Here is a 24,349-nt window from a genome sequence, read left to right as displayed (position 1 = left end):
AATTCTTTTTGAAAATTTTGTCTGATCAATTATATTATTCTATATAACTTAGTTTAACATTTTGTCTGTTGTAATGATTATTGTTATGTAATTGAAAATAAAGATCTTACCTAAAGTTAAAAATATGAGATCTTTTAGCGGAAAATATATCGTACCTTTTCACCATTTGTATGAAACTTTTTTTCAAAATTTATTATAAAAACATTAGTTAACTAAAATAGTTATATAATGACTAATTTTTATTTCACGAAGTTTGATATACAAGCTTTATATAGTTAAATTAAATAGGTACAAACACAATGTAAAAAAGGACACCCTCAGGAAAATCTAACCAATGTCCAGCTTAACTCTAAGTCGTTATTATTTTCTTTTGAATGTCGATTGAAAATACCAAATTTTTTTGAAGCAAAATATAACTTCTGGCACTTAATTAATCAAACACATTAAGCATTGGGTTATGGTGAAGGATGACGTAAGCAAGTTATATAACTTTGAATTATGTTAGGTATTGCTTCTACATCCTTGGTTTTTATGCAAAATAGGGACAAAAATTTTAAAGCTTCATACTGTTGCTCTTCCCCAAAATTAGTTTATTTTGATTTTAATCCCTATCTTAAATGATGTGGCATTGTAACTGGGCATGTTTTGTTATGGGTTAGGTTAATTAACATATATAAATTTTGGATTTGGACTCTATTATATCAGAACTTAACAAATGACTAACATGAACTAAAATCAAAATAAACATTTTACATGGTCATTAAGTTGGGAATGCAAACCCAATTTGATTTTCCAGTACCATTTTCATTTTGTTTGTTTAGGAACAAAAAAGCTCATATATGGTCTGAATGAAACAGAAAAATAAGAAGCACAAGGAGGAGGCTTGCATTGATGAAAGTAATAACCTTTATGCAAAAATTCTACCTAAGTTTATAGAACTAATCCCCATGTTCAAGTAAATTACCATAACATATCTTGTAGACTTGGATAATGCTCCTTCAGGCACCTCTCTGATTAATTCTGAAGAATGATCAATGACAAAGAATTGATTAATTTTGTCCAATATCATGAAAATTACTGCAGCATTGTGCATGCCCAGATTGTAATATCAGGGTAAAAATTTATACATAGTCAGTACATCATCTATCCGTCGTTTGTATTACTTTTTTGAAGTGCCAATGATGATAAAACATGATTGGTGGATGATACAGTGAGTGACAGTGTATAACATCACATACATTTTTTCTCAAATATAAATGAAAAATAGAAAGACAATAATGTAATCTTTAACTTGAGTATTCCTTAACTAAAAAGCACCACAAAAATGTCTATAAGTGCTTCTAGGAAAAGGTTCATGGTTGGTTAGCAATGGATGACATTGGATTTTGTTAACAATTATGCATTTTATTGCACCTCTGTTAAAAATATATGGAAGAAATAACACGTTAGTGCATGCAAGAACACATGAGAAGTTTATTCACTTTAGTAACAGAAAAATAGTTTCTCTTCTTGCCTACTATGCTCATGTATGCTTGAATTCCTAAAATAATGGAGCTGATTAAAAATAGTTCTTCTCAACTCAAGGAACATATAAAGCTTACCTATTTTGGAAGAACTTCTTTGTGTGCCTTAAATGAGAGAATAACATTCCATGCCAAAGCAACAACATTAGCAGCAAGGACCTGAAATGATTTCCATATTTTTAAAACTAAGCAATATCATTGATAAAACGGAGAACCAAATCTAAGAACATTGAAGAATACCATAGATGTAACCGTCAATGAATATTGACAACAAAGAAAAGATGCAGGGGTAAAGGCAAAATTATCATTTTGTGTCAGCATAACCTTAGATACCTCCATCTCAGGCATTTGAGAACTTCTCAATGCACGTAACTAAAAACTAGTTTAGTCCAAATATAATGAAATTGTGCACATGTGTGCTTAAGTGCATTTCAAATGATAAAAAAAGGGAAAGAAAATAAACAATATTTTTGATGAGGCTGTCCAGTGCATGGGACTACTACCTAGCCGAGATTGAGAATAGTTGATGTATGCAGCCTTATCCCACAAGTGGAGAGGTTGTTTCTAAGATTTGAAACCATGACCTCTAGTCACTAAGCAACAACCTTACCATTAAGTCAAGGCTCAGAACCTTTGATATTAGAGAGAAATGCAACAATGATCCAATAAAATTAGTGAAACCTCCTCTATCTAGTTAGATAATGACAAATGGCATCTCGATTTGATATGCTAATACATGTAGAAAAGGACCAACAAGATGCATCCTAAAGATCCAAGCGCGATAAATGAAGAGAGAAAAGTTAACAAAAATGCAGTCCTTATGCATTACGTTCTATTGTCGTTAAACTAATCAAAGGATAACAAAGGTTGTGTGTCTGTTATATCAACAGAAAATCCTTCTTAGGGAATCTTCAAATTCCACTAGAAGCAATTGAGTAAATATAGAAACCTGATGCATTCAAATGGAAATAGAAGAAAGAAAACTATACTATAACCCCAACAGGTTTCAAAGTGATGAACAGATTATGCCTATGGTCAAGTCAAATTCCAATTTGCATAGATAGTATAGTCTGTCAGCCTAACCTGAAATTGTTGCGGCACAAATCTAAAGTTGAAAAATTGAAATGGTATCCATAATTGCCAGTTTGCTAGAACAGCAGAAAACCACTCCTACAAAATGAAATTTCTAGATGAGTACATACTATGTAACATATTAATGTAATAAGTCATAACAATGAAATACCACTCTTTGAATACACATTTTCACAAGCAGATACAAGCTAAAACTGTTATAAGTTATAAGCACCTGTTTAAGCTTCGGTATAGCTTCTGATGGCCTTCCCTCTAATGTCAGCAGTGTAGATAAGAAAACTCCAATAAATATGGGTGAAAATAAGAACTGCAACCATATTTCACCATATCCAAAATTAGAATATCAAACAAGCATATGATTAGTGATAGATACAAAGTGGCAAACGATAGTGCAATGGAAATATCCCACCTGATCAAGTACAAGCCGCAAAACTGCACCTGATGCTCCAGGTTGTGTAACCAATTTACTCAGATACAAGTACCTAAAGGTCCAAAGAAAATGGATTAACGACTTTTATTAAACATCATCCATGTCTATGATTGTATTATTAATGCTCTAATCGTTTTTTCATAATTGCCTCTGCATATTATGTTTACACATTGCTTCTGCTGCACATTATGTTTACATATCTCAATTGCTTTTATATCTTAGCCCATGCTTTAGTGCATGAGGAAGTCTCCTATAATTGCAGGCTCTAGCTCATGATGAAGATAGGAAGACTAGGATCATTACACACAAGAATACAACTCTGCAAGTTGCTCTGCCTGCATACATTGAGGCTGCAAGTTGCTCTGCCTGCATACATTAAGGCTGCAAGTTGCCCTGTTTTCTATCCACAACTTAATCATATCAAGCTATTCTTGATTCATTTGTATGAGTGGTTTAGCAGCAGAACTCTTAGCCCTTTGGCACGTGATTAATATGTTTAGTGTGTTAGTTATTAGTTAGTTTGCTTGTTAGGAAGTTGTTTTTTCTGTTACTTCTTTTCCAAGCAAACTTCTTTTGGTTAGCAAGCTATAAGTACAAATGCTTGCTGGTTCTGTAAAAACACCAATGAATAATCAATACAATCCATTACTTTTACATTCTCTTCTCATTATGAAATCCTTTATGGTATCAGAGCTCTCCAAGTGAGAGCTCTGCTGCTAAACCATTCACACATCTCCATCTTCTTGCCAATTCTTCACATCTTGTTCACAAGAAAACTCACAATCATGGACGCTGAGTCAGATCAAACACAGCACACATACCAGAATCCAGATGCAACACAAAACCCCTATTACTTACATCCTGGAGAAAATCCAGGCTTTACTTTGGTATCCCCTCCCCTTGATGGAGGAAACTACCAATCTTGGTCAAGATCAATGAAAAGGGCACTTAGCTCAAAGAATAAATTCAAGTTTGTTAATGGAACAATACAAGTTCCTCATCAATCAGATCAGATGTATGATGCTTGGGAGAGGTGCAATAACATGGTTATATCTTGGATCACAAGATCACTAACACAGCAGATTGCTCAAAGCATCGTGTATATAGAAAACGCACAAGAACTATGGGATGACCTTAGGGAACGATTTTCCAAGGGAGATCACTTTAGAACATCTGATCTACTCCAAGAAATTCATTCAATGAAACAGGGTGAAAGGAATGTATCTGGTTTTTACACAGATATGAAGACAGTTTGGGATGAATTAGAATCTCTAAGGCCTCTTCCAACATGCTCTTGCCCTGTAAGATGTAGTTGTGGCATGTCTAAAACTATAAGAAATTATAGAGAGTATGAATATATCATATGTTTTTTGAAGGGCCTTAGTGAACAATTTGACACTGTGAAGGCTCAGATTCTTCTCATGGAGCCTATGCCATCTATCAACAAGGTATTCTCATTAGTCTTGCAACAAGAAAGGCAACATGAGGGTCCAGGATATGACAACAAGAGGACAATCAATTCTGTGAACTCAACTCAGCCATGGAAGAATCAGGGAAACAGAAATTCGAGTAGATCAAACACAGACTTCAACAATAGAAAGAAATACCAAGGAAATGGTTGGACATCCACTTATCCTAAACCATCTGGTGCAAATAGCAACAATAAAGTCTGCAGTTTTTGTGGAAAGGATAGGCACACTGCAGAAACATGCTACTTCAAGCATGGGTTCCCTCCAAACTTCAAGTTCAAGGCCAAACAAGAAGATGGATCAATGAACAACATTCACATTGATCATGAGGGAACAGATAAGAGGCAAGAAACAAGCCACAGGAACATAAGCACAGAGCAAACAGAGCAACCTCTACACATCAACAACAACCATGAGCACAGGATTAACCAAGTTAGCCAAGATCACCACAGCAATGATAATCCTACTATGTCAGGTACAACCCTTAACACTCAAACTTGGATCCTTGATAGTGGTGCCACTGATCATGTCACTAATAATGCATCAAACTTCACAAGTATTAACACTATCAAACCAATACATGTGAAACTGCCAAATAATATTACTATGATTGCTGAATACTCAGGAACTATTCACCTAACTCATGCTCTTACCCTTTATGATGTTCTATATTTACCTAGTTTTAAATACAATTTGATATCTATTTACAAACTTGCTTGCTCCTTAAGATGCAGGCTTGTTTTTGATAAGAACCTTTGTTTGATTCAGGATATGACTTCCTCGAGGACGATTGGTCATGCTGAAGCATATGACAACTTATACATCCTAAATAGAAATCATAAGGCTACTTCACATGTAATAGGATCTGTAAATAAGTACAATGATCATAAATTTGATGTTTGGCACTTCAGATTGGGCCATCCCTCTTTGCCTGTTTTACAAAGCATGAATAAAATCTTTCCTTTTGTGAAATTTGATTCCAAACTTGTTTGTGATATATGCCACACTGCTAAACAAACTAAGCTTCCTTTCCCTAAGAGTACATCTCATAGTTCTCAACCTTTTGACCTCATACATATGGACATTTGGGGCCCCCTTAGCCTTCCCACCATCCATGGTCAGAAATACTTCTTGACCATTGTGGATGACTTCAGTAAATATACATGGATTCATCTTATGACTAACAAAGGAGAGGCAAGAAAACTGGTCCATAACTTTTTTCAACTAGCCAATACTCAATACAACAAAAGGATCAAAGCCATTAGAACTGATAATGGCTTGGAATTCATACAACCTGAGTTTTATGCTAATCTTGGTGTCATACACCAAAGGTCTTGTGTTGAAACACCTCAACAAAACTCAGTGGTTGAGAGAAAACACAGACATATTATGAACATTGCTAGATCTCTGCTCTTCCAATCCAATATACCAAAACAATTTTGGGGTCATGCTGTCATGCATTCTGTTTTCCTGATCAACAGGTTGCCCACTCCTGTTCTCAATTTTAAGTGTCCTTATGAGGCCCTATTACATAAACAACCTAATCTCAGTAATCTTAGAGTATTTGGTTGCCTTGCCTATGCCTCTACCCTCATCAACAATAGGACCAAACTTGATCCAAGAGCCACCAAGTGCTTCTTCCTTGGATACACTGATGGGACCAAAGGTTTCCTCTTATATGATATGCATATGAGGAACATCTTCTTGTCTCGAAATGTTATGTTCCATGAGCATGTCTTTCCATGCCATGACACACAAACCATGCACAAGCACCCTTCTGACACTGCTGATACTATGGAAACCTTCCCATCCCCTGCCTCACAACCTCTCCTTAACTATCCATTCATCAATGAGACCACCAACCCTGCACCTTCCCATACTGACCATAATTCCCTACACAACTCACCTATGCCACCATCCTCACCCATCCATACTGAGATCACACCAAGAAGATCCCTTAGGCCTTCACATCCTCCTAGATACCTTCAGGACTATCACTGCAACTATTTAGCTTCTGTGCCCATCACACACACTTCTACCATCAAGCACCCCCTTGACAATGTTCTATGCTACAAACACTTATCCACTACACAACTCCATCATATACTATCCATCACCTCTCACATTGAGCCTAAGACATACAATCAAGCCATCAAGTCTGCTGAATGGATTAAGGCCATGAACACTGAGTTACAAGCCCTGCATCTAAATAACACCTGGACCCTTGTCACTCTTCCACCTAACAAAACTGCCATTGGGTGTAAATGGGTTTATAAACTCAAATACAATGCTGATGGCAGCATTGAAAGACACAAGGCACGCCTTGTTGCAAAAGGGTACAATCAAACAGAGGGATTAGATTATAATGAGACTTTTGCCCCTGTAATCAAGCTTACTACCATAAGATTACTCTTGGCTCTTGCTGCCACAAAAGGATGGACATTGCATCAACTTGATGTCAATAATGCCTTCCTCCATGGGGACCTTGATGAGGTTGTTTACATGAATTTACCCCCTGGTGTTCACCACTCTAAACCCAACCAGGTCTGCCAGTTGAACAAATCACTATACGGCTTGAAACAAGCTAGTAGGCAGTGGTTTGCCAAGCTGTCCTCCTCTCTTCATTGCTTAGGTTACAAGCAATCCCAACATGATCATTCCCTCTTTACTAAAACACATGATACTCATTTCACTGCCCTGTTAATCTACGTTGATGATCTAATCTTAGCAGGGGATGACTTGATTGAAATACAATCTGTAAAGACCCATCTTGATGCTCAGTTTAAAATCAAGGATTTAGGCACATTAAAATACTTCCTAGGCCTCGAGGTAGCTCGGTCCAAATTAGGAATCACCCTGTGCCAGAGAAAATATGCCTTAGACCTTCTCAATGACACTGGCTTCCTCACTTCTAAACCTGTTCCCACACCTATGGTCAAAAACACCCACCTACATCAGCAGGACAGTACTCCTTTCCATGATCCTCTCTTGTACAGACAACTAATTGGCAGATTGCTTTACCTAACAAACACACGACCTGACCTAAACTTTGCCATACAACAACTCACCCAATTCATGGCTGCTCCTACTGTTAACCACTATAAAGCCATGACTCGAATACTTAGATACATCAAGGGCACCCCTGGACAAGGATTATTCTACCCTACCACCTCTGTTTTGCAAATAAAAGGATTTTCTGATTCTGATTGGGCCTCTTGCCCTGATACCAGAAAATCTATTTCAGGATACTCCATGTTCTTAGGAGATTCCCTTGTTTCTTGGAAATCCAAGAAACAAAACACCGTTTCTAGATCATCCTCAGAAGCTGAGTATCGTGCCCTTGCCATTGCTTCTTGTGAGATTCAATGGCTAACTTATTTACTCATTGATTTTCATATTGATTACAAACACCCTGCTCTCTTATACTGTGATAATAATTCGGCTAGATATATTGCTGCTAATGCTGTTTTCCATGAGCGTACTAAACACATAGAAATAGATTGCCATGTTGTTAGGGAAAGGTTACAGAACAAACTCTTTCACCTCCTCCCTATTTCCACTTCAGAGCAGGTTGCTGATCTTTTAACAAAACCATTAGAACCTGCACCTTTCTCTTATTTGTTGGGCAAGCTGGGTATACTTGACATATACTCTCCAGCTTGAAGGGGGGTATTAAACATCATCCATGTCTATGATTGTATTATTAATGCTCTAATCGTTTTTTCATAATTGCCTCTGCATATTATGTTTACACATTGCTTCTGCTGCACATTATGTTTACATATCTCAATTGCTTTTATATCTTAGCCCATGCCTTAGTGCATGAGGAAGTCTCCTATAATTGCAGGCTCTAGCTCATGATGAAGATAGGAAGACTAGGATCATTACACACAAGAATACAACTCTGCAAGTTGCTCTGCCTGCATACATTGAGGCTGCAAGTTGCTCTGCCTGCATACATTAAGGCTGCAAGTTGCCCTGTTTTCTATCCACAACTTAATCATATCAAGCTATTCTTGATTCATTTGTATGAGTGGTTTAGCAGCAGAACTCTTAGCCCTTTGGCACGTGATTAATATGTTTAGTGTGTTAGTTATTAGTTAGTTTGCTTGTTAGGAAGTTGTTTTTTCTGTTACTTCTTTTCCAAGCAAACTTCTTTTGGTTAGCAAGCTATAAGTACAAATGCTTGCTGGTTCTGTAAAAACACCAATGAATAATCAATACAATCCATTACTTTTACATTCTCTTCTCATTATGAAATCCTTTAACTTTTGTCTTTCTCCACACTCTGGTAATCATTGCTAATATATGAACAAAATCTCCTAAAATTGACACCAAAAATCCCAGAAATCAATCTTCATTGGACTCCTCAAGTGATATTCATTAGGGGATGAATAAGTATTTGCAATATGATTGACATGAAACAATTTCAAACAAGTGACAGAAACAGAACCATGACTTGCAACATTCTTCACTTATTATTAATGATTTTGATTCCATTATTTAAAGTGTTCAATAGACTATAAACAGAGAGTTAGCTTTCAGGCTACCAATATAGATTCCAGGGCATTTACCAGAAATGCAATGTTGGACCAACTAATCCAAAACCAATCACAGTGAACAGGAATGTCCTCTTCAAATCCACTGACTTCACTTTGTCTATCACAAGCTGCAGATGAAGGCTTAAATTCAGTAAACTGAATATAAATGAATGTAAAAGCATAAAACAAATGGCCCAGTGCACGATGCTACCACTTAGTGAGGTTTGGGGATGATAGATATACACAGTTTACCTCCACAAGTGAAGAGACTGTTTCCAGAATTAGAACTCATGACATCCATGTCACAAAGCAAACAACCTTACCATTTTGTGATTGTATCAAGGGTCACCCTCGATGTAAATGAATGTAAAATCATACAACACTTCAAAGTAAATTAATCATTGATGGACTTATAAAACTATCCACTTAAAATCAAGTTCAAATGTTATATCATGTTAAGCTTGATAACACAAGCACAGAGGATTGATAAAAGTGTCATGCAAGCCAAGAGATAAAATTCAGAAAGCAGAAAAACAAAAATGCATCAACATCCTGCTAATCAATTGCAAAGGTAACACAAGAAACATAAGGCATATACAAAAAAATTGGCTGTCCAGTAAAAGCCCAGCACCTACCGAAATAAGAGCTCATGATATTGCATGCATCAATGAAAATAAAGTAAAAATGAATGAGTAAAAGGAAATAATTTACAACAACAACCAAGCTTTAATCCCACTAGGTGGGGTCAGCTACATGGACCGAACAACTCCATAATGCTCTATCATAAGGTAAAGGAAAATGTTTATTCCGAAGAAATGATAAGAGAATTGAAATAAATTAGCAGCCCTCAAGAACACTGGATTATCAAAAAATTGTCAGGCAGATACAAAGTATCTATCATCTCAGAGACTCTATGATCTTGATAGGTCTAAACATGGTAGCTGATCTAATTGAAATACTGCTAAGAAAATTTTAGAACAGAAACCTTTCACTCTAGATCAAAGAAACAAAGATATAGCCTATACAGGAAGAAAGAAAACACCGATAGATCTGCACTTCCAGGGGCTGCAACCTCTCCACACAAACCTCGCCATATTCTTGTCTTGCCTCTCTTCCCTTTCCCTGTCACATTTTATCTCCCTCATAGGCAGACACCCACTCTTCCCATACCCTCTCTCTCCTCTCGCCACATCTGCATTCAGTCACACACCTCGGCATGAACATTCCCCTTAATTTCCCATTCTTTCCTCCTTGCCCATGAGAATTGGTCCTCTACTTTCCACCCAGTTCCTTGTTGCATGGAGGTTAGTAATAGTCGTATGTCAATGTAAAACCAAAATTAATTACACTAATGCGGTAACATTCTGTTGCCCGGACTTCAGCTTTCTCCTTGTTTACATCCCTTATTTAGTTATTTATCAAACTGAACCCCTCGAACTAACTATTCTAACTACCCTTCGATCCTACCAATTTTCCATTTGGAGTTCCAATCGTTGTACTAGTAAACCAAACCGGCCATGAAGACATTGTTTTTCTTAAATGTTGCTCAGACTCAATTATCAGTAAATTTTCTAATTACCACTTTCACATTATGGTTATATTATCCTGAATCTTATTTTAATTAAGTTACACGAATCTAATCCCCGTTTGTCATTCTTTAAATGTCAATTTTGTCATCTCAGGTTATATAATCATATCCTTATTTCAACAGTTGATTCCTTATATTTAAGCAGAATTATATCTTCCCTCGTGCTTTTAAATATTTGGGAAACCTTATATAATACAGTCTTTTGTCCACATACCATATGGTGGGAAATTATTAAAATGCAGAGCACATGAGCCATGCTCAAGTGGCTTGAAATTATTATATTTTTTGTTAAAATTATTGTCTGTGTATATCTCATACATTTTGAAACATTCACAAAGGTCCAACCAAATGCACATGACTTGACAACCAGTTGAAAGAGAAATAGACATAATATTATCATAATACCTGGCAAATCAGATCTCCAATTAGTGTTAAGATTGCAGATGTTAGAGCTTTTACCGGAACAGGGTATTGTTCAAGAAGAGCCAGATACCTGAAGTAAATTCATGTTAGATTTCCGAAAGCAGGTCAGAAGCACTACAAATAGATTGAAAAACAATGACCAAGAAAACCAAATGTTTAATTCGTATAATGTAGGCACAAGGCACACCCCTACCCCCTTTCCACCCGCCAATAAAGAAAAAGAAAAGCCAAACCAAAGTATGGATGGCAGCTTTCTAAAACTGATTTCTCTATATTCAAATGAATACTAAAGTGTCTGTAATTCTGTATGATAAAAAGCTAGTTCGGTGTCTTCACCGATGACGAAAACCATGTACTCAGAAACAAGGTGGCAAGCAAAATGACCAAGGGTGGTACCAATGATCAAAAGATGATTATATTAACATATAGTTGAGTCAATCAGCCATATATTAATTTTCTAAGAACCTTGTTTTTCACCCTTGTTTGGTCTTTTCACAGAGTATCCTCATGGCATAGATGTGAGACTATCCCTCTGGGGGTGATGGTTAAGTAAAGTCACCAACAAAATGGTGAATCCAAGATTTTAAACCGCGAAGTTCGATTCAGGTCATAGTCCTGATTTTCACCCTTTTATAAATCAAGGGGTAAAAGATAAAACTTATTCATAAACACAAAAACAATCCAAGTGTTCCATTTATCTGCCCACTACATAGTATCATCAACTTCGGGAACACAAATGAATGAATAAATAAATAAAAGGTGGCTCATTACTCCCACTCTCTTGAGGCGCTATGTCCGGGACTTGAATATTCGACTTAGTTACTAAGCAACAACCTTATCCTCGAACCAAACTCAATAATTAAAATTAACTAAATAGAAAATAAATCATTTTTTTAATCTTTGATTACCAAGACAAGAACGACCAGTTTCCACCTCCACCGGAATTTCCATCACCGCCGCTGCTACCATCACCACCCCCGCCAGAATTGGAACCGCCGGAATCGCCAGATCCACCTGAACCATCATCTGGGATAGCCGAAACCCGAAAATGAAGATTATTGTTGAACGCAGCGCGTGTGTGAGCGTGGGTGGAGTTGAAAGAAAAGCGAATGGGGGTTGTTTGAAGTGGAAGAAGAATGCGGTGAGTAACATGGGAAATGGGTCGAGAGGAAAAGTTGTTGAGGGAACGAGATAAGAGAAAGGACTTGTTATGGTTTAGTGTACATGTTGTTATTCCCATTGCCATCGCCATTTTTGTGCTGAGAAGCTCTATCACTCGAAGTTTTACTTAATGGGGTGGGTTCTATGGACATACAAAAGTACACTCAAGTCTATCACATCAAATTTTATGTCCCACTAAATGTCTAATTATTTTATGTGAATAATATATATCCTCGTATCAGGAGATAATATATCTATTCTAGTCAATTAAAATGTGACATGTGTGCTATTTTGTTTATTTTTAAAAGTATTTTTAGAGAAAATGATGAAATATGACATGTCATGATTTCACTGGCAAAATGAGATAACTTATCTTCTTATACTAGGAGATACTTCGTTCCCTTATTTTATTACCATTATTTACTAATGATGAAAAAAATATTTATTTATTAAAATTTTAATTAATATATAATTTTTTTAACAAATCATAACATTAATAAGTTGGTACATAGAGCCATTTTGAAGATTGTAGAACATGATATTCTATCCTTAAATTTCATGTTCATGTCTCCCACACTAATCAATGTTTATCAATAAATGAAAAATATTATTTTATTTTAATTATTTTTACAAAAATAATATATTAAATTCACATGTCTAACTATGATCGAACATGAGAAGATTGAGGACACCAAATTAAAACATGTAATTTTGATCCATAAATTGATTATCAAACTATCTTTTATTTTTTATATAGCTCACAGCATCACTAAGAAATTTGAGTACATCCTAATAAATGTAACTTTCATCAATCAAAATGTTAATATTTTGGCATAGATAAGATCTGTGCTGTCATATCACTATACTAACTTCTTATTGATTAAAATATTTTTATTTTTTGGAATAATTAAGTGTATTATTCACCCTTTGGGTTATGAACTAATCTATGTTAGAGTGTGTGATTGCCTCTCCAACATTTGAACATTTGATCTTTTAATTAATCTGAAGATTAAATGAGACATTATATCACTAGACCAATATCTTGTTGGTGTTCTATCTTTATTAGTTGAAAGAGGAAAATGATATAATTTTATTTATAAAAGATAATTTTAATAAATTTGATATTTGATGGATTTAATAACGTTTTGGTGTGAAACTACAAAAAGAAATTGTATTAAAAATGCTAGGAAATAGTAAGTACTAGGGCTGAGACCAACACAATCCTTTGAAATTAGAGAAATCATCCATGATTTTTTGATGTATATGCCAATAATATAAAAACTTTTATATGGATATTTATTAGTAAACACTTAAAATTATCCATTTACAATTCATCTCAAATGATTAATTTTAAATTCATAAATTCCTATCAAATGTGTTTCTTTATATTCTCATCAATTAATTTTTCATTTAACACAATCATGTGATTAACTTAAAATGAAGATGAAATACAATTTTGTCATTTTTAATAACATACTACATGGTAAATCATTTGATATTGCATAAACAAGGTGTAAAGCAATAATATTTTTAATGTAATTTGCTTATTCATCATTCTACTCAACCAAGAGTATTCTCAATTCTCATAATGGATGTGACTTTTAATAATATCATATACAATTGTTGTTGTTCCCTATTGAAGAGGGGTTTTGAAATTTGAGTTGTATTGTTTAAACTTGATTAACCTCACACTTATTGGCTTTGAATTATTTTGGGTGAGCACTAGACTTCCAAACTTAAAGTTAGTATTTATAGGAAGTTATTTAGAGAGTAGGGAGAATACATTTATTAGTGACTTCACCTATTTACATTGGGGTGGAGTGGCTTGCATCCAATGAGAAGTGTCATCATTACAAACAATAAGTCCTTCCTTTAACAGTGTTGTGAATTTTGACTACCTCTATCGTATGAGTAACATGAACCTCTATTGATTGCTTAGCTTGCGTGTCATTGTCAATGGTGTGAATGAATGTTTTTTGGCGTAGTAGGTTGCAACATGTCATGTCTTCTTGTTGTCGTCATTTCCTTAGCTTGGTTGATCATGCAGCCATGATCGAGAATCATAAAGTCAGATCTTGTCTATTCAGACGCAATTGATAATCATGTAGACTAGATTTTGTACACTCGATCACTAACCTCTAATTGATCCTAACATTAAGATGGAACAATTGCCCACATATGATGGCATGATCATTATCGAACGTGTAAGCGAACTTGAAAATTTTAGTCGAGCATGATTGACAGTCATGTAGACTATATCTTATATACTAGTCCTTAGTTCTTAATAATCTTGACGCTAGGATAAAACAATTATTGAGGGACAATCTCCTTATGGCCTGAGTATTAAATACATGTCCTAATTCTTGTAATGTAACTAGATTTGGTAGAATATTGCCCATAATAGTCCTACAGCACTCAATTAATGAAGACTACTTTTAGTTTGGAAAATAAAAAAGCAAATATATAAGCTCACATTTTCAAGTGATTAACAATTATCATTGAATAATAGGAATTATTAAGATTTTTTATCAAACCAAAGGTCAGTCCTTTGGTGTTAACATCTCCAATGCACAACAACAATTTTATTCTTATTTGTGTATCACACATTATTTTATAATTTATTATAACTCTCCATAATATAAGAGTAACATATATTTTTCTCCACAATGACAAATATCGTTCTTATTCTTATTTGGGTCACACAATATTTGTTTTTTCCTATAATATCTATCACTCTCCTCACTTTCCCTAGGCTAAGAACAACAAAGAATTGTTCTTATTTAAAAACAAAAGTCAGAAAATAAGAATGACATAGTGAAGAACATAGTAAAAATATTTTTATTATGTTAAGAACAACAAAATTGTAGTTGTTCAAAATAGTGTTAAAGAGATATTTGTTTTTGCATCTTAAAATCATTTTCACTCTGTTATCCAACGTTATATATGCCTGATAAGACTAAATTTTAATTGAATATATTTTACATGTATAGGAAGATTAATAGAGATGTAATCAATAAATTAATATATATTAAATAAATTATGAAACTACTCTTATTATTATGCTAGTGAATGCTCAGATTTACTCTCTCTTTGGTTCAGAAAAGAAAATGGAAGGAAAAAAAAGAAAGAAAGAAAGTTCAAGAAAGGAAAAAAAGTAGAAATTAAGGTGAAAAATTAATTGTTTGGTCTAAAAGAAAAATGAAGAAAAGAAAGTGATAATTTAGTTTGGTTGTGCAAAAAGTGAAAGAAAAAGAAAAAGTATATTTATAAAATTACATAAATACTCCCATATAAGAAAGTCACATTTAAAATATTATTATTGTTACTACTTTATTTTTAGCATGTACAAAACTTAGGAGATGCATACATTATTTGACCAAACTAACTCCAAGAAATATAAATATCAAAGAAATATTTTCACAAACAAATTATTATGTAGAAAAACTATAAATATACTAGTTTGTGTATAACTTGAGTAATAAAAATAACAATCAAATAAAAAACACTTCAAGAATAATACATATCACCCAAAAAATCATAAGTTCTTTAAAAATAATTAAAAATGAAAATAAGTTAAAAAATAAATGTATTTTGTTATTGTAAAAAAATTAATAATTTCTTCAAAAAAATGTCTTTCACATGGAATAAATAAAAAATAATAGAAAATATAAAAATTAAATGAGGTTGCATGAGTTAGAATAATTAAGAAATGAAATATAGATTTAATATCTATACACTGATATTGTAACTGTTTTTTACATTGTCAACAAATCCTCACCATTCATATGTTAGCTATCATTGACTTTCAAATAAAAGTATTACAAATCAATGGTGAATGATGTGCTGACAGTGTAAAAAACTTTACACTGTGCATAGATTTTAAACTCATGAAATATATGCTTTGTTTAGAATTAGAAAAGTAAAGAAGTGAATTAGATTATAAAAAATATACTTGTCTTTGTTGTTGTAGTAACAAAATTGTTTGATAAGAAAATGAAGAGGAGAAAAAATAATATAAGAAAATGAGTTTAAGGAGAGAAAAATAGAAAAGTGAGAGTTTAGAGATAAAATAAGGGTATTGTAATCATTTCAACAAAAAATCTCCTTTTCCATGGGTTTCCCCCATACTCGGGAAGAAAATATTTTAGCATGGGACCCACATATTTTTTTCTTTCCTTCCTCTTTTCCCTTGCCAACCAAACAAGGGAAAAATCATTTTTCCTCCCTTTTTTCTTCTATCCCTTTTCACTCCTCCTATTTTCTACATAACCAAACATAACCTTAAGGTTACACCTTTTGAGAGGAGATTAATTCTCTCCTCAATGAAAAACTTGCTCCATAAATAAGCCATGTGTCTCTTGAACATTAATTCTTAGAAAATGAGAAAATGTGCAATTTTTTCTCCAAGATATTCAGGAATAAAATTCTTAATGTCAAACAATAAGATCTTACCACCAGCTATGTACTTGATACCTTAATGGTATATGAGAAATCACTATAACGATGTTATCGTATCTGTTCTTCTGTGTGAAGGTGGTGAGATTCGAGTATTGATTTGTCTACAAAATCTGAACAATAATTGGTATTGAATTGCCTGAAAAGGTAATACATCACTCAAGTCATTTTGTAAGAGATGGAGAGAAGGTGGAGTGGAAGTATATGGATGCAAGAATGTATGAATGAGAGTATAAGTATAAACTTCTTTATAAAAAAACTCTCCTAAATCAAATTAATTTGATAAGATGCATATGGATCTAAACTCTAGTGCAACTTGTCTGATTAGTGGGATTGATGGGTAAAAAATGAAATGGAAGAAAACAAATCAATATTCCATTTTTAGAGTTTCTTTCATAAAATAATAAAAGGAAAGGAAAACTCATCTCTTCAAAAACAGGAAATTCTCACCCTCCCCATATTTTTCATAACCAAGACTAATATTCTTTTGGGATGTATAATTATCTCTCACAACAAGTATAACTCATATAAATTGAATGTTTGACTTTACACAACTAGAATGAAACCAATACCTCCAAATAATGAGAAAATAACTGCTACATAAAAGTATTAAAACAACATGTAAAAAATGGAATATCACGTGCTCCAATTATGTTTTCATTATATATGGTTGGTGGATTAACATTACATTAGATGAATGGCTGAGATATAAGAAGTATAGAAAACCAAAAGACAATTATTCTATTGGTCCATGCCCCTATTCGGACTTTAATCTTCACATACCCCATTGCATATTTGTAGGTTCCTTTATTTGAAATGGTGACCAGACATTATTGTATATCTAATTAGAAATGAAAAGATAATAACAATTCAAATAATAATTAACAAGATAAATATAAATTCAAATTTAATTAATTAAATCTTAAATAAAATAATAATTTATCGATCCAAATATCCTTACCTAACTGGTAATCAGAGTCGACTTGTAAATATGTGCGGCAAGTGCACAACACAAGATCCGTAATTAATGAGACTCATATTTTTTTACATAGACAACTAATTTTATCTATACATGACAAGTATATTATTGCTTTACTCTTTTTGAAATTTTTAGTGTTGTCGATTATTATTATCTTACACATAAATCCGTTCGTTATTTTATTGGTCATAATAATCATTATTTATATTATCATACAATTGTTGTGTGATTGAAAATGAGTGATTGGAATAAGGGTTTGACCTAGAGCAAAAAAAAAAATATGAAACCGTTTAACAAAAAATGTATTATATGTTTTAACAATTTGTATAAAACCCGTTTTTATTTAAAATTTATTGTAAAAGTTATTTAATTAAATTATTTTGGTATATAATGCATAATTTTTATTTCATCATCATAATTGTTTTTGTAAGCTCTTAATTATATTCAAATTTTGTAATATAAACTTCATATAATTAAATTTTTAGGATCTGGAATTTTTCTCAATGTAAGGAGTAAGCCCATAATAAAGTTTAGTGGATGGACTCGGGCCTTCCAGTAACACAAACAATATCATCATCATAACACTCTACCTTTTATCATTTACTACATTTTATTTTCTCTATTCTCTCAAGCTTTTAACTCTACCTTTTATTATCTAGTATCTACAACGTCAAGTTTGATGAACAATGGTCACATGCAAGGACTTAAGTAATTCTCAACATTACCTTCAATGTCTTTTAAGAATATTCATTTTATAATTTGAAATAAAAAATATTATATTCTAATCAAGTTTTTTCTCGGAATAAAAGTCAAACATTCAAATAATTATATGTGAGATTATCCATTCAAACCAAATATTATTTAAATTAGTTTCATTAACTCTTAATGCTCTTTAAATAAAGTGAAGGCTTGAGATTTATATATTTATATTATTAGATACTTCCAACTAAATTGTACACACAATAAAAATATTTTTTTCTTGTTTTTTTAAATATTATAAGAATAGAATTATACCTTTATTTAATATTGCTAGTTAATTAATAACAGAGACAAAAATAGAATATAGTCAAAAAGTTCATGCAAATAATTTTAGAAAAATAATAAAGGTATTAGAAAATATAAAGTTTTTTAATAAAAAATAATTACAAATTTTTTATAAAAGATGTTTTAGAATAATTATTATATCACCAATTATTCATTTATACTATTTTTATTATAAAGTCAATAATGAATATAAATAAATGGTAAAAAATAAGTTAATAATATATAAAATTCTTATAACATGAATGCATACATTTTTTTTCTTTTCGGTGATCAATAATTAAAAAGCATATCCTTGCAAGACTGGTAAACAACCAGACGGGGCAAATAACTATGTATTTATTTTCTAAGACACAGGAAGGGGCATGTGTCTGCACACTATTATGCATGTAGATGTCTTATTAGAGTCTACTATATATACAATTGTAGAAGTCATTCATCTAAATTTGAACACGACAACTCTAACTTGGTTACCAAGTTTGAAGTTTCTATTTAGTTGACTAAGAAAATTTGATAGTTCTACTTCCAAGTGTCATTTCTCGTGTTTCCTAATCTTTGTTTAGTTGTGTAAGATTCTATTAGATTTCCAGATAAACTAAAATAACTAAAAATTTAATTTTTTAGAGCAATACTTATTAAAAAAGATAATCACAAAAAATTAATTTCTTACCTTCAATTTGTTAGTTTAGTCAAGAATTTATTTCATGTTATTTTTATACACATGAGAATAAAGTAATGTCTTTATATCGTGATATAATTTATCTCCCGCAATTAGTAAAAATATAACATGTGTATTATTTTATTTATTTTTGGAAATATTTTTGTAAAAAAGATTAAATAGGACACATATCATCATATTAATGACCTGAAGAGATAACTTATTTATATATCAATATTATATTCTCTATGCATAAATACTAAATACTATGGTAGTTCAGGGCATTTAATTCAGATAGCAAGAATGGGAAGTTTAAGGGTCCTTACGCATTATTTGGTGTACACTTTGAGTATTTTTATCCAAATCAAACATTGCCATAGCAGTAGCATTTGTTTGCCTAAGAAACATGGTGCTTTGTTCATATTTGGAGATTCATATTTTGATAATGGAAACAACAACTACATCAATACATCCATTTCAGTTCAAGCAAATTATCCTCCTTATGGTGAAACTTTCTTCAAGTATCCCACTGGCAGATATTCTGATGGACGTGTCATCCCAGATTTCATTGGTATCATATCATTTTTCATTTTTATCGATGTTGTGAGAAGTGCAGGGTTTTGAGATATATTTTATAAAACTCTTACACCTCAAATATTTTTTTCTCTTATCAGAATCTCAAGTAGTCCAAATATTTGACAATATTTTATGATTAAAATTTTACTAAGCACTAATAGACAAAAGGACAACCTAAACTCTTATTTAGTAGGATTTGAGGATGATAGTTACACATAATTTTACTTTAAGTAGAAAGATTATTTTTAAGATTTGAAGTCGTGATTTTATGATATCTAAGTAACAATCTTATCATTGTGCCAAGTTCCCGCTCTTTAATTTGTTGCAGCTGAGTATGCCAAGTTACCTCTTCTTCCACCATACCTGCATCCAGGCTATCCTAACTATATCTATGGGGTCAATTTTGCTTCAGGAGGAGCTGGTGTTTTGGATGGAACTTATCAAGGACTGGTAATTAACCATATATCTTATATTCTTATCAAAACATATAAAACCCATTTTGCTAATGTTTCATATAATTTAAAACTAAATACTTCCCTTTTGTAAGTGTAATATAATATCTCTAATAATTAGTATTAGGTACTTAATACTTCCATTTTGCTAAACTTCAAACATAAGTTCTTAATTTTTTTCATAGGTAAATGAATTCTTCGGTTGAGTATATTCAGAATTGATATTAACTGATCTTGCCAGTGTTTTCTTCTTGACATATTAGGTAGTAAACCTGAATACTCAAGTGAGTTATTTAAAAAATGTCAAGAATTTATTCAGTAAGAAACTAGGAGATGCAGAAGCCAAGGAATTGATCTCCAAATCTGTCTACTTGTTCCATATTGGAGGCAATGACTATAGTACTCTTTTGGAGACAAACTCAACTGTTCTTCTACCAGTTGATCATCAAGAATTTGTAGATATGGTGATTGGAAACCTTACAAATGTGATCAAAGTATGTTTATTTTGTTAAGTAGTTTCTTTCCCTATTCTATTTTTCTTCATTTTTAAGGTCCAGTTACAAAAGTTCGGAGAATAGGGATGATAATTAAAATCAAACTCATACGTAAGTGTCTATATTCAACTCGTAATTAATGAAGAAAATATGATATGATTGAGTTTAAGTTCTAGTTTTACCTGAGTTCAACTTTCGAGTTCTAGTTTGATATAAGTGATACCCTATCCCAAACTCACCCCAAACCTCATCGATATATGTAAAATTATAAGACATAAAAAACCTATATATATATATATAGAAATTTGACATATATATAGAAATACATGTTTCGGGTGGCTTCCTGTCAAACTCAGAGATAGTACTATTATTTTCAACCCCTCTTAATTTGGGTTCAGGTTCTAAATTTTAAGTTTGGGTTTGGTTAAGCACAAACCAAACCAACCATGTTGTCATTCCTAAAGGGGAATGAGAATAGATTGGAAGTGCTCTCATTATTTGAACTCAAATACTCATATATCATGTCTAAGAGTTTTGTCAAATGGTCAAATGGGTTGACTTTTTTAATAGTTTGTGAGTTAAGTTTTGGAAAAGAAGAAATATAAATAAAAGATTTTGGAGGCATCTCATAGGTGTATTTTACGACTCTCAAACTTTCTTTTTCACTTATTTATTTTTCAAAACCAACTCGCAAATGGACTCTTACGGCCCCATGTTTTGTTCATGATTCTAATCTTGGTATAATTTATTTATATAGGAAATTTATAACCTCGGTGGAAAGAAATTTGGGTTCCTTAATGTCCCTCCCATAGGTTGTTCTCCCAGCATAAGGATACGTGTAAATAGTGGAAGCTCAGGTGCATGCCTAGAAGATCTTTCAGCAATTGCAAGACTACACAACACCAAACTCTCAGAAATGCTTCAGAAGCTAGAGAAACAACTCAAGGGATTCAAATATTCACTCACTGATTTTTACAGTATAGTTTATCAAGTGATTAAATATCCTTCAAAACATGGTATTAGCAATGATTTTTATTTGTGACAATTATTACAATATATGAATGTATTTTAGAATATCTAAACATAATAATATCAGCTTTTTAACGATCATTGTATTATGTCTTTTGTTTGAAAGGTTTCAAAGAAGGAAGCATGGCATGTTGTGGAGGTGGAGCTTATAGAGGAGATGGTAGTTGTGGAGGGAAAAGAGGGATAAAAGAATACAAGTTATGTGTTAATGCTAGTGAATATGTGTTCTTTGATTCTTTTCACCCAACAGAAAGAGCTAGCCAACATTACTCACAACTCATTTGGAATGGAAATCACAATGTCACAAAGCCTTACAATCTAAAACAACTATTTGAACTTTGATTGATGTTATGATTGATTAGTTTCAATCCTTTGTTTATTGAAGTAAATTATATGTGTATCTTTCATCCAAAATATAAAATAAAATATAAGTGCTACCTATGTTTTACATTTTGGGCATAATAATATTATTTGTATATTTAGAGTTGACACCTTCCACTTTGAGAAAAGAAATGAATTAGAATTAAGTTTGATGTACTTTCTTGTCATTTCCTTCTTTTTTCAAAATGGGAGATGTGCCCCATAAATGTCCATCCAAATGTACAAATAACATTATTATTTTTAGGGGTGACAATGGGATGAATTTAGATAGATTTGGATTTGGATCCTAATAAATGAATGAAAAATTATCTATCAATCCATATAAATTCATTACATCACATTTTTAAACTATCCAATCTATCCATATCCAACGGATTCCAATATATCCATATCCAATAGATTCCAATCCATCCACTCTATTAATGTATCAATTTTAATGGATTGGATGAATGAATATCCAACCCATTTTTTTTAATTTTAACTAAATATTTTTAATAAAGCATTATTTGAAGAAAAAAATTCTTCTAAAATTATTATTTAATAAAGAATTTTTACCTATCAATTTAAAAAAACATTTTTAAGCTTTACGCCAATCGACAATATATATACTGTGAGGAAAAGAAGAGAAAAGAAAATGTGGGAAATAAAGAGAAGAAAAAAGGTATCAATCTTATGTGTTCTACTAAGAAATCTGAAAATGTAACACTTTTTATAATGAGTCATGATTATCGAGTAGTGCTATTAGCATATTGACATATTATTTTATCGGTATATGACAATTTAATTTGGAGTAAATATACAAAATAGGTTATTGTGTACCTATGTTTCGTCTAATCTAGGAAATTTTGCTGACTTTGGAAACACATTTCTAACAAGTCGTTGGTCCACTACATCGAGAGGTGGAGCTTTTAAGGGACAGGTGGAGGTAGCTGCCCCCTAGAATTTTTAAAATATTTTTTTTACCTTTTTATCTAATAGAATATATCTGTTATTCCAAAAAGTGTCACTTATTGTGTTTGGTTAGAAAAATACTTAATTATTAAACCTTTAAATTATAAAAAAGTGACACATAGGTTAACACACTTTTTTCGAACAACATATATACTTCATTTACCTATACCCAAGATGATATCTTTATGGAGATACTAGTTGAAGCTCATACATTTGTTTCTTTAATTTGTAGCTTGATAAATATATACGCTATAATTTGTTTGGTCCTTTTAAAAATTATACATAATAGAAGTTATCTTTTACGTGTAGATGTTGATGTTGCTTACAACAATATGACTTCATTTGAGTTCGTAATAATTTTACACTTGATGAAATAGATTATGTATGTATTGACAATATATACCATAAGGATGATTATAAGTCATTTTATATTGATAATATATGTATTTTTTGTGCAAAATTTTTAGCTATGAATTTCAGTGAGCAAGAGAAGATTAGTCTAAGATGTTAATTTCAAAATTTTGTTCTCGGTGTCGGTAGTCATTTAAGTTTGAAAATTTTCAACCATATGTAATAAGTCATCATATATTACTTTATCAAGTTATTTGTCTTATCTAAGCTATTGTAATTAATTTTTACATTAAATATTGTTTTCAACATCGAAAACAACCAAACAAAAGTAAATAGTAAGATAGAAGATAAATTTCTTGCAGACAATACAGTGATCTATATTGAAAAAGAAAAACATGCCAATTTTATCTATAATTCACTACGCCAGAGTTGTCGTTCAACAACGCTTATTTTAGATGTATAACAACGCTTTTATGTGCTTTCTGTTTGACCGCAGTAGTATATGGTCATTATTAATAACGCTTCACAAACGTTGTTGTATTAACTATATACATAGCGCAACACATAAAAAACATTATCATATAGTGCATCAATACAACAACGCATTGTCCACAAAGTGCTGTCATATAGTGGATCAATACAACAATACATCGTCCATAAAGTGCTGTCATATAGTCTTAAATAAATAGCGCATTTTATAGGTCTTATTAACAACACTTGTTGTTGCGCTGTTGAAGTTCATATATTTAACAGCG

The 24,349-nt window shown here is 32.2% G+C and overlaps 2 protein-coding genes across 3 annotated transcripts; one reads left to right on the top strand and one right to left on the bottom strand.

Moving 5' to 3' along the window:
• On the bottom strand, positions 784 to 12,401 carry LOC109358944 (protein sym-1). 2 transcript variants are annotated; one of them, XM_019603456.1, is made up of 8 exons: positions 11,975 to 12,401; positions 11,049 to 11,136; positions 9,089 to 9,183; positions 3,025 to 3,097; positions 2,830 to 2,922; positions 2,607 to 2,693; positions 1,602 to 1,682; positions 784 to 1,077 (listed from the first exon to the last, which is right to left on the bottom strand). In XM_019603456.1, the coding sequence occupies exons 1-7, from the start codon at positions 12,316 to 12,318 to the stop codon at positions 1,602 to 1,604; spliced, it is 861 nt and encodes a 286-aa protein (XP_019459001.1). In that variant the 5' UTR covers positions 12,319 to 12,401; the 3' UTR covers positions 784 to 1,077. The 2 variants fall into 2 exon arrangements, with proteins under 2 accessions (XP_019459001.1, XP_019459000.1); XM_019603455.1 differs by having other exon boundaries at positions 784 to 1,020; positions 11,975 to 12,400.
• Positions 19,627 to 22,319, top strand: LOC109357820 (GDSL esterase/lipase 1-like). Its single transcript, XM_019601877.1, has 5 exons — positions 19,627 to 19,931; positions 20,265 to 20,386; positions 20,652 to 20,882; positions 21,640 to 21,898; positions 22,018 to 22,319. The coding sequence occupies exons 1-5, from the start codon at positions 19,664 to 19,666 to the stop codon at positions 22,251 to 22,253; spliced, it is 1,116 nt and encodes a 371-aa protein (XP_019457422.1). The 5' UTR covers positions 19,627 to 19,663; the 3' UTR covers positions 22,254 to 22,319.

The sequence above is a fragment of the Lupinus angustifolius genome, chromosome LG10 (genome assembly GCF_001865875.1).
Source record: "Lupinus angustifolius cultivar Tanjil chromosome LG10, LupAngTanjil_v1.0, whole genome shotgun sequence".
NCBI classification, from domain to species: Eukaryota; Viridiplantae; Streptophyta; class Magnoliopsida; order Fabales; family Fabaceae; genus Lupinus; species Lupinus angustifolius.
This window is presented reverse-complemented; position numbering and strand designations above follow the sequence as displayed.